The sequence below is a fragment of the Hordeum vulgare genome, chromosome 4H (assembly GCF_904849725.1).
Source record: "Hordeum vulgare subsp. vulgare chromosome 4H, MorexV3_pseudomolecules_assembly, whole genome shotgun sequence".
In the NCBI taxonomy this organism is placed as follows: Eukaryota; Viridiplantae; Streptophyta; class Magnoliopsida; order Poales; family Poaceae; genus Hordeum; species Hordeum vulgare.
The window spans coordinates 575,677,747-575,690,903 of record NC_058521.1 but is presented as its reverse complement, the minus strand read 5'-3'; the positions used below and the strand labels follow the sequence as shown (position 1 = coordinate 575,690,903).

Here is a 13,157-nt window from a genome sequence, read left to right as displayed (position 1 = left end):
TATCAAAAGGAATATCACTCTCGTCAAACCTACGCAGAGAATTCACTTCCACTACCTGTATCGGGTTATCGAGACCGTGGATCTCTTTGATAGGTGGTAGATTTTTGACATCTTCAGATCTAATGCCTTTCTCTTGCATAGATTTCTTGGCTTCTTGCATATCTTCGGGACTGAGGAATAGAATACCTCTTTTCTTAGGAGTTGGCTTGGGAGGTGGTTCGGGAATAGTCCAAGCATTATCGTTGATCAAGAGGTTATTTAGTAGGGTCTTAACTTGTTCTACAGTTCGTTCCCTAAAAACATAACCGACACAACTATGTAGGTGGTCTCTAGAGGCATCGGTAAGTCCGTTATAGAGGATATCAAGTATCTCATTCTTCTTAAGAGGGTGATCAGGCAAAGCATTCTGTAGCTGGATGAGCCTCCCAGAGCTTGTGGAAGACTCTCTTCATGGAGTTGAGCAAAGTTGTATATTTCCTGCAAGGCAGCTTGCTTCTTATGGGCAGGGAAATATTTCTCACAGAAGTAATAGACCATCTCCTGGGGACTAGGCACACATCCAGGAGCAAGAGAGGTGAACCAGACTTTAGCGTCATCCTTTAGAGAGAAAGGAAACAGCTTAAGGATATAGTAGTGGCGGATCTTCTCCTCATTAGTGAAGAGGTTGGCTATTTCGGATAGTTTGGCAAGATGGGCTATGACCGTCTCAGACTCATAACCGTGAAAAGGATCAGATTCGACTAGAGAGATTATCTCAGGGTCGACAGAGAATTCATAATCCTTATCGGTGACAAAGATAGGCGAAGTGGCAAACTTCGGGTCATTTTTCATCCTAGCTTCCCGAGATTTTTCCTTCCACTTGAGAAGTAATTTCTCAGCGTCATAGGCATCCTTACACACAAGAAAACCCTCAGCTATCTCTCCCTCCATAACGTAACCTTCAGGTATATCAGGCAATTCATATCTAGGAGAGCTAGATCTAGTAGGAGCAAAAACAGGTTCTATCTCAATAGTATCGGTAATTTCAGAAGCATCACGAGCATTGGCAGTAACTCTAGCAATATGAGCATCAAGGAACACTCCTAGTGGAACATCAGGCAAAGGAGTATCTCTAGCAGTATCAAGCATAGCATCATCAGGCAAAATAGCATCTCTAGCATCATCTGGCAAAGCAGTATCAAGCATAGCATCTCTAGCAGTATCAGGCATAGTATCAAGCATAGTATCATCACGCATAGTATCAAGCATAGCATCTCTAGCAGTATCAGGCATAGTATCAAGCATAGCATCATCAGGCATAGTATCAAGAATAGCATATCTAGCAGTAGTATCACAAGCATCATCAAGCACAGGCGACATATCAAGATTTCTAGCAGGAGGTGATGTCGCAAACTTACTCATAAGTGAAGGTGAATCAAGTGCAGAGCTACATGGCAATTCCTTACCTCCCCTCGTAGTTGAGGGCAATACTTTGGTCTTCGGATCCTTCAGATTCTTCATAGTGATCAGCAGATATAAATCCCAAGTGACTCAAAGAATATAGCAATACCTCCCCGGCAACGGCGCCAGAAAAATGCTGATCCTGCAATCTCTGCGTTAGCTAGACGAATGCTTATGACAACAAACCTTCTCCTGCAACGGCACCAGAAGAATGCTGAAAGCACTCCCCAGTAACGAGACTAGAAGAATGTTGTTGATGGCCCACCAGCGGGTGGGTTCGCAGCAGTTTTCGAGGGTAGAGTATTCGACCCAATTTGTTGGTTTGCACGACGGGAGGTGAGAGTATACTCTCAAGTATTAGCAGCTGAAATTGTCAGATTCAACCACACCTGAAAGATTAGTATCTGCAAGCACAGTAGTAACAGCAAAGTAACGAGTAACGACAGTGTAACAAGCAATAGCAACGGCAAGGAACAGTAGTAGTGACAGCAGTAGCAAGTAGCAACAGTAGCAATCGACAGTAGTACCAACAGTAGTAGCAGAGCAAGACAAGTAACAACAGTAGCAACAGTAGTAGCAGCAGCAACAGAGAAAAACAAGTAACAGCAGTAGCAACAGTAGTAGTAGCAGCAGAGCAAGACAAGTAACAGCAGTAGGACCAACTCGTAGGCAATGGGACGGTGATTTGTTTGGATGATATTCATCATGCAACAGCTATAACACGGAGAGATATGTGGCTAGCTCCCGTTCGCCAATGTGATGTAGGCATGCATTCCGTGTGTCGTCATACGTGCTTAGGGAAAAGAACTTGCATGACATCTATTGTCCATCCCTACCGTGGCAGCGGGGTCCAAAAGGAAACTACGGGATATTAAGGTTCTCCTTTTAATAAAGAACCGGACCAACGCATTAGACGTTGGTGAACACATGAACTCCTCAAACTATGGTCATCACCGGGAGTGGTTCCGGTTATTGTCACAACGGGGTTGCCGGATCATAACACATAGTAGGTAACTACAACTTGCAAGATCGGATCTAAAACACACATATATTGGTGACAACATAATAATTTCAGATCTGAAATCATGGCACTCGGGCCCTAGTGACAAGCATTAAGCAAGGCAAAGTAGTAGCAACATCAAATCTCAAAACATAGTGGATACTAGGGATCAATCCCCATCAAAACTAACTCGATTACATGATAGATCTCATCCTACTCATCACCGCCCAGCGAGCCTACGAATAGATTACTCACGAACAACGAAGAGCTTCATGGAATTGGAGAGGGAAGAAGGTTAATGATGACGATGGCGACGATTTCCCCTCTTCGGAGCCCAAGACGGACTCCAGATCTGCCCTCCAGATGAAGAACAGGTGGTGGCGGCGCCTCCGTATCGAAAACGCGACGAAAACTTCTCTTTTTATTTTTTCTGGGACGAAAGGCAACTTATAGAGCTGGAGTTGGGGGCGGCAGGTGCCTGTGGGCCCCACAAGCCTACCCACCGCCACCAGGGGGTGGTGGCGGAGCAGGAGCTTGTGGCCCACTGGCCCACCCCCTCAGGTGGAACTTGGCGCAGATATTTTTGATATTTTCCAAAACGGCTCCCAGTAAATTTTCAGGACGTTTGGAGAACTTTGATTTCTGCACAAAAATAATACCAGGGCAATTCTGCTGAAAACAGTGTCAGTCCAGGTTAGTTCCATTCAAATCATGCAAATTATAGTCCAAAACAAGGGCAAAAGAGTTTGCAAAAGTAGATACGTTGGAGACGTATCAGTCACCACATGGTAGAACTCAAAACCAAGCACTTCTCCCATTGCAAGAATCATAGATCTAGTTGGCCAAACAAAACCCAAGACTCGGAGAGATTTACAAGGATATCAAATCATGCATATAAGAAATCAGCAAAGACTCAAATATATATCATAGATAATCTGATCACAAATCCACAATTCATCGGATCTCGACAAACACACCGCCAAAGAAGATTACATCGGATAGATCTCCATGAAGATCATGGAGAACTTTGTATTGAAGATCCAAGAGAGAGAAGAAGCCATCTAGTTACTAACTACGGACCCGTAGGTCTGAAGTGAACTACTCACGAGTCATTGGAGGGGCGATGATGATGATGAAGAAGCCCTCCAACTCTAAAGTCCCCTCCGACAGGGCGTCGGGAAGGGTCTCCAGATGAGATCTCGCGGAAACGGAAGCTTGCGGCGGTGGAAAAGTATTTTCGAGGCTCCCCTGATTTTTTGCGGAATATTTGGGAATTTATAGGCCAAAGACCTAGGTCAGGGGGCGGCCAGGGAGGCCACAAGCCTGCCCACCGCCGCCTCCCCCTGGTGGCGGAGTGGGGGCTTGTGGGCTCCGTGGAGCCCACCTGGCTTGGCCCAAAAGCCCCTGGTCTTCTTCCGTTCGGGAAAAAATCATTTCGGAGTTTTTCTTTCGTTTGGACTCCGATCCAAAATCGGATCTGAAAAGAGCCAAAAACACGGAAAAAACAGGAGCTCGCACTTGGCACTGAATTAATAAGTTAGTCCCAAAAAAGACATAAAAGGTACATAAAACAACCAAAGAAGACAAGATAACAGCGTGAAACCATAAAAAATTATATATATGTTTGAGACGTATCAATACCCCGAACAAACTCCTCAAAGGAACAGTTTCCATAGTGACAAGTGACAATAAATTTCAGCACAGTATAAAAATGTTTCCTTACCAATTTCCATTTACCAAAGGTGCTTCACTCGCCGGCAACGGCGTCACAAAAGAGTCTTGATGACCCACAAGTATAGGTGATAAATCGTAGTCCTTTCAATAAGTAAGAGTGTCTAACCCAACGAGGAGCAGAAGGCTCTGATAAATGGATTTCAGCAAGGTAATAACTGCAAGCACTGAAAGTAGCGGTAACAAGTGATGGTGTAGCGAGGTGAAACGTAGCAAGCAAAAAGTAACAAGTAACAAGTAGCAGGAATGGTGCAGCAACTGGCTCAATCCCTTTTGTAGCAAGGGACAAGCCTGAACAAAGTCTAATAGGAGGAAAAACGCTCCCGAGGACACATGGGAATTTCTGCCATGCTAGTTTCATCATGTTCATATGATTCACGTTCGTTACATTGATAGTTTGATATGTGGGTGGACCGGCGCTTGGGTACTGCCCTTACTTGGACAAGCATCCGACTTATGATTAACCTCTATCGCAAGCATCCGCAACTACAAAAGAAGAATTAAGACAAAGTCTAACCATAGCATTAAACTAGTGGATTCAAATCAGCCCCTCACGAAGCAATGCGTAGACTTGGGTTTAAGCTTCTATCACTCCAGCAACCCATAATCTACTTACTACTCCCCAATGCCTTCCTCTAGGCCCAAATATGGTGAAGTGTTATGTAGTCGACGTTCACATAACAGCACTAGAGGAAAAGACAACATACAGCATATCAAAATACCGAACGAATATTGAATTCACATGACTATTATTAACATGACTTATCCCATGTCCTCAGGAACAAAAGTAACTACTCACAAAACATAATCATAATCATGATCAGAGGTGTAATGAATAGCATCAAGGATCTGAACATAAACTCTTCCACCAAGTAATCCAACAAGCATCAACTACAAAGAGTAATCAACACTACTAGCAACCTTACAAGTACCAATCGGAGTTGCGAGACGAAGATTGGTTACAAGAGATGAACTAGGGATTGGAGAGGAGATGGTGCTGATGAAGATGTTGATGAAGATGCCTCCCCTCCGACGAGAGGAGTGTTGGTGATGACGATGGCGACGATTTCCCCCTTCGGGAGGGAAGTTTCCCCGGCAGGATCGTCCTGCCGGAGCTCTAGATTGGATCTGCTCAAGTTCCGCCTCGTGGCGGCGGCGAAACCACGAAAAAGCTCCCTTCTAATTTTTTCCCGACCAAAACCCTTCATATAGCAAAAGAGGGGGGCCAGTGGGCCGTCAGGGAGCCCACAAGCCCCCACTCCGCCACGAGGGGGGTGGCGGTGTCGCGGCTTGTGGCGCCCTGGCAGCCCCCTCCGGTACTTCTTTCGCCCAGTAATTTTTATATAATCCCAAAAAAATCCATGTAACTTTCAGGGCATTTGGAGATGTGCGGAATAGTGGACTAAGATTTGCTCCTTTTCCAATCCAGAATTCCAGCTGCCTGAATTCTCCCTCTTCAAATAAACCTTGCAAAATAAGAGAGAAAAGGCATAAATATGGTACCACAAGCAATATAACAGCCCAAAAAGCAATAAATATCAACATGAAAGCATGATGCAAAATGGACGTATCACGCACCCCCTGGTGGGCCTAAGGCCCACCTGACTTAGGGTTTCCCCCCTTCCCTCTCTTGGGCGCCTTGGGCTGGGTGTGGGGGCACACCAGCTCACCCAGGGGTTGGTTCCCTCTCACACTTGGCCCATGTACCCTCCCGGGGCTGGTGTCCCCTCCCGGTGGGCCTCCGGAACCCTTATGATGGTCCCGACACGTTGTCGGTGGTGCCCGAAACATTTCCGGCGTCCAAACCCATCCATCCTATATATCAATCTTTACCTCTGGACCATTCCGGAGCTCCTCGTGATGTCCGGGATCTCATCTGAGACTCCGAACAACCTTCGGTAACCTCGTATAACAATTTCCTATAACCCTAGCTTCATCGAACCTTAAGTGTGTAGACCCTACGGGTTCGGGAGGCATGCAGACATGACCGAGACACCTCTCCGGCCAATAACCATCAGCGTGGTCTGGATACCCAGGGTGGCTCCCACATGTTCCACGATGATCTCATCGGATGAACCACGATGTCAAGGATTCAATCAATCCCGTATACAATTCCCTTTGTCTATCGGTATAGAACTTGGCCGAGATTCGATCGTCGGTACCCTATACCTTGTTCAATCTCGTTACCAGTAAGTCTTTTTACTCGTTCTGCGGCACATCATCCAATTACTAACTCCTTAGTCACATTGAGCTCATTATGATGATGTTCTACCGAGTGGGCCCAGAGATACCTCCCCGTCACACGGAGTGACAAATCCCGATCTCGATTTGTGCCAACCCAACAAACACTTTCGGAGAAACCCGTAGTGCATCTTTATAGTCACCCAGTTACGTTGTGACGTTCGATACACCCAAAGCACTCCTACGGTATCAGGGAGTTGCACAATCTCATGGTCGAAGGAAAAGATACTTACATTAGAAAAGCTTTAGCATACGAACAACACGATCTAGTGCTATGCTTAGGATTGGGTCGTGTCCATCACATCATTCTCCTAATGATGTGATGCCGTTATCAATGACATCCAATGTCCATGATCAGGAAACCATGATCATCTATTGATCAACGAGCTAGCCAACTAGAGGCTTGCTAGGGACACATTGTGATCTATTTATTCACACACGTATTACGGTTTCCTGTTAATACAATTATAGCATGAACAATAGACGACTATCATGAACAAGGAAATACGATAATAACCATTTTATTATTGCCTCTAGGGCATATTTCCAACATAATTATTATTGATATTTGTGTTGCTCGTGTCCATTATCCATTATTACCATAAAATTCTTATATCTTTTCTCCCTAAACATGAAGGTACATCACTAAGAGTGAAATATCTGGAAACTGGAATTCTAGACCGGGAAACCGAGAAAAAGGGAGAAAAATCAACTTGCTCCATATGACCTGAAATTTTACGGAGAATTTTTCTAGAATATTTAAAAATTTCTGGGCCAAAAATGTACCGGAGAGGGGCCACCAGCCGGGGGCACAAGCTAACACAGCGCCCACCCTCACCGCACCCTGATAGCTTGTGGGGTCCCAGCTGGCCTTCTTGCCACCATCTTCTCCTATATGGTGTGTTTTACCCTAGAAGAAATCATAAGTTATCTTTCGAGACGAAGCACCACGGTCTCGAGGCAAAAACGAGGGATTCTGCCAGGGGAGTTCCTCTCCGGGGGGGGGAATCGAAGCCATCGTCATCACCAATGCTTCCTCCTTCGTGGGAGGACCAATCTTCATCAACATCTTCACGAGCACCATCTCATCTCCAACAATAGTTCGTCATGTGTATTCAATCTTTGTCTCAAAACCTCAGATTGGTACTTATGGGTTGCTAGTAGTGTTGATTATATTGTGTAGTTGATGCTTGTTGGGTTACTTGGTAGAAGACATTATGTTCAGATCCTTAATTATTATTATTACACCTATGATCTTGAACATGTTGATATTGTGTGAGTAGTAATTATTGTTCATGAGGACATGGCTTGGTAAAACCATCATAATGAGTTAGCAGGACTAGTTATCCTCAAAAGGCCCAAGCCCCCCCTCCATTACCTTATCCCAATCTCCGAGACAGGAGAATTGCATGGTATAGAGATTATTGCCTAAAGATCTAAACTTGGCGGTTTGAGTAAGATCCCATGTGTTTCTCATTTTCTTGTAAAACCAAAAGGCTCCATACTCCCAAGAAGTATGTACCTTGCCAATTGTGAGCCATCTAGATTCAGGAGCATCTTCAGTGATCACGTCCTCAAAAGCAAGGTCATCTAGATCCTCTTCCTCGATGCCAAGTTCTCCCATCAGTTCCTCCAGATCCTTTTCCAGTTTCAACGCAGAAGCAGATGCCTTACTAGCCATCTCAAAAGCCCTAGTACCCAATGCCAATCGCAGCCAGAACCCTAACTCAAACCACACCAAGGCCGGGAAGCAACGCAAGGGTTGCCCCTTAATCAACCCAAGCGCGGATAGAGGAGGGGGAAGGAGGCGGCGGCAAAAGTGTCAGCGGTGTCGGTGGAGCAGTGAGAAAGTCTCAACGGCGATGGGAGTCGCTAAGAGGAGCAAGCCCTAACATGAGGGGAGTTCCATATTATATATGCATCACTAATGCGTGTTACATGGTACAGGATTCTCGTGTGTAGATCAGGTGGATGCTAGTGGATCAAGCTACTAAATCTAACGGCTACAACAATTTTGATGATATGGAAGCACATATGTTCAGATAATAATAAGTATATTAGATGACACCCCTGTGTGTTTCCAATATATCTTCAAAAGATTCAATTGTGTGAACATATATATTTAAATTAATAATATACTGCATATCACAGATCACATAATATTTGCCGTCAGTGACCGATATCGAGTTTGAAAAAGCCTACAAAAGTGTGAGAGAAGAAAATTTTGTATGAAGGACATGTGTATGCATATAATTAAATTCTAAAGTTTATTGAGGTGATGTGGTGGCATAGCTGCATGTGCTCTAAAATTGTTAATTGGAGGTAGCTATTTAGGTATATAGAAGATATGATATGTACATCTAATTTTACCAAGTATTCCGTGTTACTAAAAGAATGCTCAGGAAATTAGTGTTCACTCAGTTAGAAAAGATATTCATGCAACTTAGAATGTGCTCATATATTTTTGAAAAGTACATGTTAATTCAAATAATGTTTGTGTAACTATAAAAACGTTCACATATTAAAAATTATTAATTAAATGTGTGGGTCTCTATCTTTTGAAGAAAAAAAATACTTAATCAAGATGGAAAAAATAAAATGCAAACTTGAAAGGAAAACTAATAAAAAAGAAAAGGAAAGTAATCAACAGAAACAAAATAAAAATAAAATAGGAAACGAAAAGAAAAGAGCCAGAAGAAAAAAATTGGAAAATGTTTGCTCTCAACCGACCGATCTTGGACGAATATCAGTTGCTTCCAGGTTCGCTAGATGGGTTTTAATCAGATGGCAGGGAGCCAATTCCTGTGTGTGGTCCATTATTTTGAAAAAAGGTTGTTCAACTAGCCACTAATTGCAAATCGGACAGAGACTAGATCCCACAACACTTCTGATAAAATAAAATCTGCAACCCGACATATGTTTCATCTTTTTCTCTAACACAAACCACGTTTGAAAAAAACCTGCAACATAACCTCAGTTATAAATATTTCTGCAGCAAAACCCTTGTTGCAAAGTAAAAAAAACTCTATCCAACCGACTATGTCATATCTGATGGCTCGCTAGGCAGCGGATCTTTTAAAAAGATCAGCCTACTAATACGTAGCAGCCCATCTAAAAACCTTTTCGTGGACCTCGCCATGACATGGGCGCTCCACCGCTCCGTGACCACCGTGGAGACGGTCACCATACGTCGCCGCCGCCTTGATGACGAGCTCGCCAACATCGGCGAGGAGTGGTCGTTTAGCGACTGCTCCGCCAACCCCGGTCGTGGCAAGGCCACCACCAGGGCTCCGAAGGCCACGTCGGCAGTGGCCGCAGCGGCACTCTGCATGACACAACAAGAAGCGGAGCGGCTCCTCCGCGAGGGGCAGGCAGCCGCCGGACAAGGCTGTCGCGGCCCTCCGGTGCCGGTCCGCCGCTCGAGGGACCACCATGACGACGACGGGACTGACGGAGACATTGTGCGGCTCGGCAGGACGGCCACGCGTATGAGGTGGTCATCCAGTATAGGATTTATTTTTTTCTCTTCTGTTTTTTTAGTTAAGCAGTCGAAATATCGGTCTTTTTATGTAAATTATATCCGAACTTGAGTGAAATCCGTCGGGTTTGATCGAATTTGTCTCGTTGGTTTGAGTTGTTGTCAAAATGTATGCAACTAGCGTTAGATGTCGTCATCACGCATCCGTGTGTGTGGACCGGTCCCCTGATCCGCAAAGGATGCCGGGGGAAATTCGCGGGTTGTCGTTGAAGATGCCCTTAAGAGGACAGCGGTATCCCCTACCCATAAGAGTATAAGTATCAAACTTGACATTGATGCTCGTATTTTTTCAGATCTATTTGATGTCTTTTGACGATGTGCGTTATATGAATGGAGACGTTTCTATAGACTACAAAGACACATGCAACGACTTCATCAATCCCAATACGATATGCCGGCTTGATTTTCTAGAGGCCTTCAAATGAATAGGTTATGCGTGTATACATTTATAGAAATGATTATACGCTTGTGAGCGATTTTGATTTTACTGCGCTCAAATGAAATAGTTACTGTCATTATGGTCAGGCCCATCAACTTACTACTCCGCGTTTATAGCCTGAAAAAGAAATGTTACTCGGTGTTGTCGGTCGATGCCCCGCACGGTCGCAGCACCACGACACCCACGGCCACCGCCCGCTTCCCGCACGGCGACACGACGACCGACCTCCTGCTCCGGCTCTCCCCTCATCTCCCCCCACACGCCACGTTCCGACCAAGTTTCTCCGGCCGTGTGGCCTTGGGACGGCGAGGGGCACCTGCGAATCTGCGACGGCGGCCAAACGGCGGTGCGCTTTCGGCCGGATGGGCGCCCGTGCGCCGCTGGGTCCAAGCTTCATTCGTCATTTCCACGTCGGCGGGAGGATCCGTCCGGGTCGCTGGCAGGTCCCCATCGGCCGGTCATGGCCGGGCTCCGGGGCAGGGCAGCAGGCAGGGGTGCAACTTCCACGCAGTCGGAGGCGGGTGCACCAGTCGCCATGGTTCCACCACCGGCCGCCGCCGCCGCGCACGCGTGGACGGCACGATTCCTGGAGACATATTCTAACTTTGATTCGTGATGAGGATCTATATGTATACCTGACGCAATCGGGTGTATCCGTTTAACCTGATCTGCTACAGGTACGGTCAACGGAGTTTTCTATGATCAGCTCAGCTGTTGGTTTTTTAGAGGCCGGTCGCCAAAGGATTAGTGTTTCCGTCTCATTTGTTTTTTGCTTCCTCTGACCTTCTCTTGCCTCTGTGCCGGTCGTACACGGCTGCACGCACATTCCTCGTTGCTCTCGTCGTCGCCATGGGTTTGTTGATCTGAGTTGAGCTGAGCTAGTCTGGTCCATTTAAACAGAGAGAGCTCGACGTGCTTGTATGCACCTCGAGCTCGAGATATTTGCTGTTTTTCATGGCGTCTATTCAGTTGCGTCGGCGCACTTCTGGGGCTATCGAGCTGCTTTACGCAGGGCGGACAACCGGCGACGGGCTTTGGCCAAACAAGTCCGGTCAAGACAAGCAGCTTCACGTCGAAACGTTGGATCACCGGCCGGCTAAAAGATCAAAAGCAGCCGAGAGAATGGAAAGATGATTCAGGCATGACAAAAAGCTAAAGTAAGAAGAGTGGAGTGGAGTAGCAAAGAAGCAATTGGAGCATAAATTAACTCCTCCATCAGTGTGTGTTGTGTTTGTATGCATGATCATCTCCATGTATGTATACGATGCAAACATTTTGCTTTCTCTTTCCGCTGATGTGTTCAATCAATCCCCGTCGTCAGTCAGAACAAGTAACGAGTACGGATAGTAGCAAGACCAACGGTATGCATGTAGCTACCGAGAAAATTAAGCAAAGCTATGGTATAATTCGTGAATCACAGGAGCATTCAATTTCACATGGTACTTGTACATACTACATGCTATGCTAGATACAAATACACGTTAATTTACATCCATACACCCTGTCCTACATATATATAAAAAAAAATCAATAACCATATGCAATTTCACCATATATGTATGCGTCTCCTTACGGTCAGCTACTTGATCTCGTGTATATACACGGCGCTTGAGGAAAATATCAAATCAAGCTCAAGAAGAATACTTGTTGTAAAACAAAAACAGAGGAAACAAAGAAAACCAATACCCGATCGATCGAGAAGTGAGAACCGAGAAAGGCCAGGCATGGTTCTCGATCATGGTTGGTGGCCTGATCAAAAGAAGACCCACTTGGTCGACGACTTCTCCTTCATGGTGCTGGAATGGAAGAGCTCGCCGCCGTCGCCTTCCCCAGTCCTCCGCCGCTTCTCCGTCCCGACGAGCCTCGACAGGAACCTCCCGATCTTCTTCTTGCTGCTGCTCTTCTTTTTCTTCTTCGCCTCGCCCTCCTTTCCCTTGGCCTCCTCTTGCCTCCCTGCTGCTGCTTTCTTGGCGGTCGTCGGCATGAGCGGCTGCGAGAAGGCAGAGACGTTGACGAAGGAGGAGCCGGCCCCGGCGCCGACGACGTGGACGGAGGTGGTGTCGGCGGAGAGGGCGGCGTGGTGGAGCGGAGGGGAGTCGGTGGAGGAGTAGGGGGAGGTGCTGGCCGAGTTGGAGGCGCGCGTGAGGGTGGTGGTCGCCGAGGAGTTGGCGGAGAGGTGGGCGAGGCGGTCGCGGAGGCAGCTCGGGCACACGCCCTTGGACAGCCGGTGCTCCGGGTGCCGCCGGCACCGGTCCTCCCAGTCCGACCTCCGCATGGCCGAAGAAGCTGAACTCGGTCTTAACCAGCTCGATCGATCGGTTTGCGCCTTCGCGCTCGCTGTGCCGATCGGTCTCCGGTGTTGGCGGTCGTGTTCTTGCCGGTGTTTGATGCCTTGCTCGGAGAGGGTGGGGGTGGAGAGAGAGATGAGATATGAAGAGCAGGGGAGAGGAGACTCGAGGTCGACGAAGCGAGGTGGAAATGTCACCCTTGTCGCGGGAGGTGGAGCTGCACGGTGCCAGGTGGTAGTGCTTTATTGGCGCGTCCATAGGGGCAACAAAAGAATGTTTTTGTTTTGAGTGTGTCTAGGTCTCAGTCAATCGAGACTTCGCAAAGTCTCAGTCAAGTGGTATAGTATTTAAAAAACTTAAAAAATTATCTACACGAATCTTAATGCAAAATCAATGGATTATATTATCGACTGAGACCTCGTGAAGTCTCAGTCGACTGATTTTTAGCAAAACCGTTTTGTTTTTATTTCGGATTTCTTT

General features: G+C 46.4%; 1 protein-coding gene across 1 annotated transcript; it reads right to left on the bottom strand.

Annotated features, from left to right (window-relative positions):
- Positions 1-11,792: 11,792 nt before the first annotated feature.
- On the bottom strand, positions 11,793-12,906 carry LOC123447176. Its single transcript, XM_045123757.1, has one exon. It carries the CDS (start codon positions 12,662-12,664, stop codon positions 12,143-12,145), a length of 522 nt encoding a protein of 173 aa, XP_044979692.1. The 5' UTR covers positions 12,665-12,906; the 3' UTR covers positions 11,793-12,142.
- Positions 12,907-13,157: the final 251 nt, after the last annotated feature.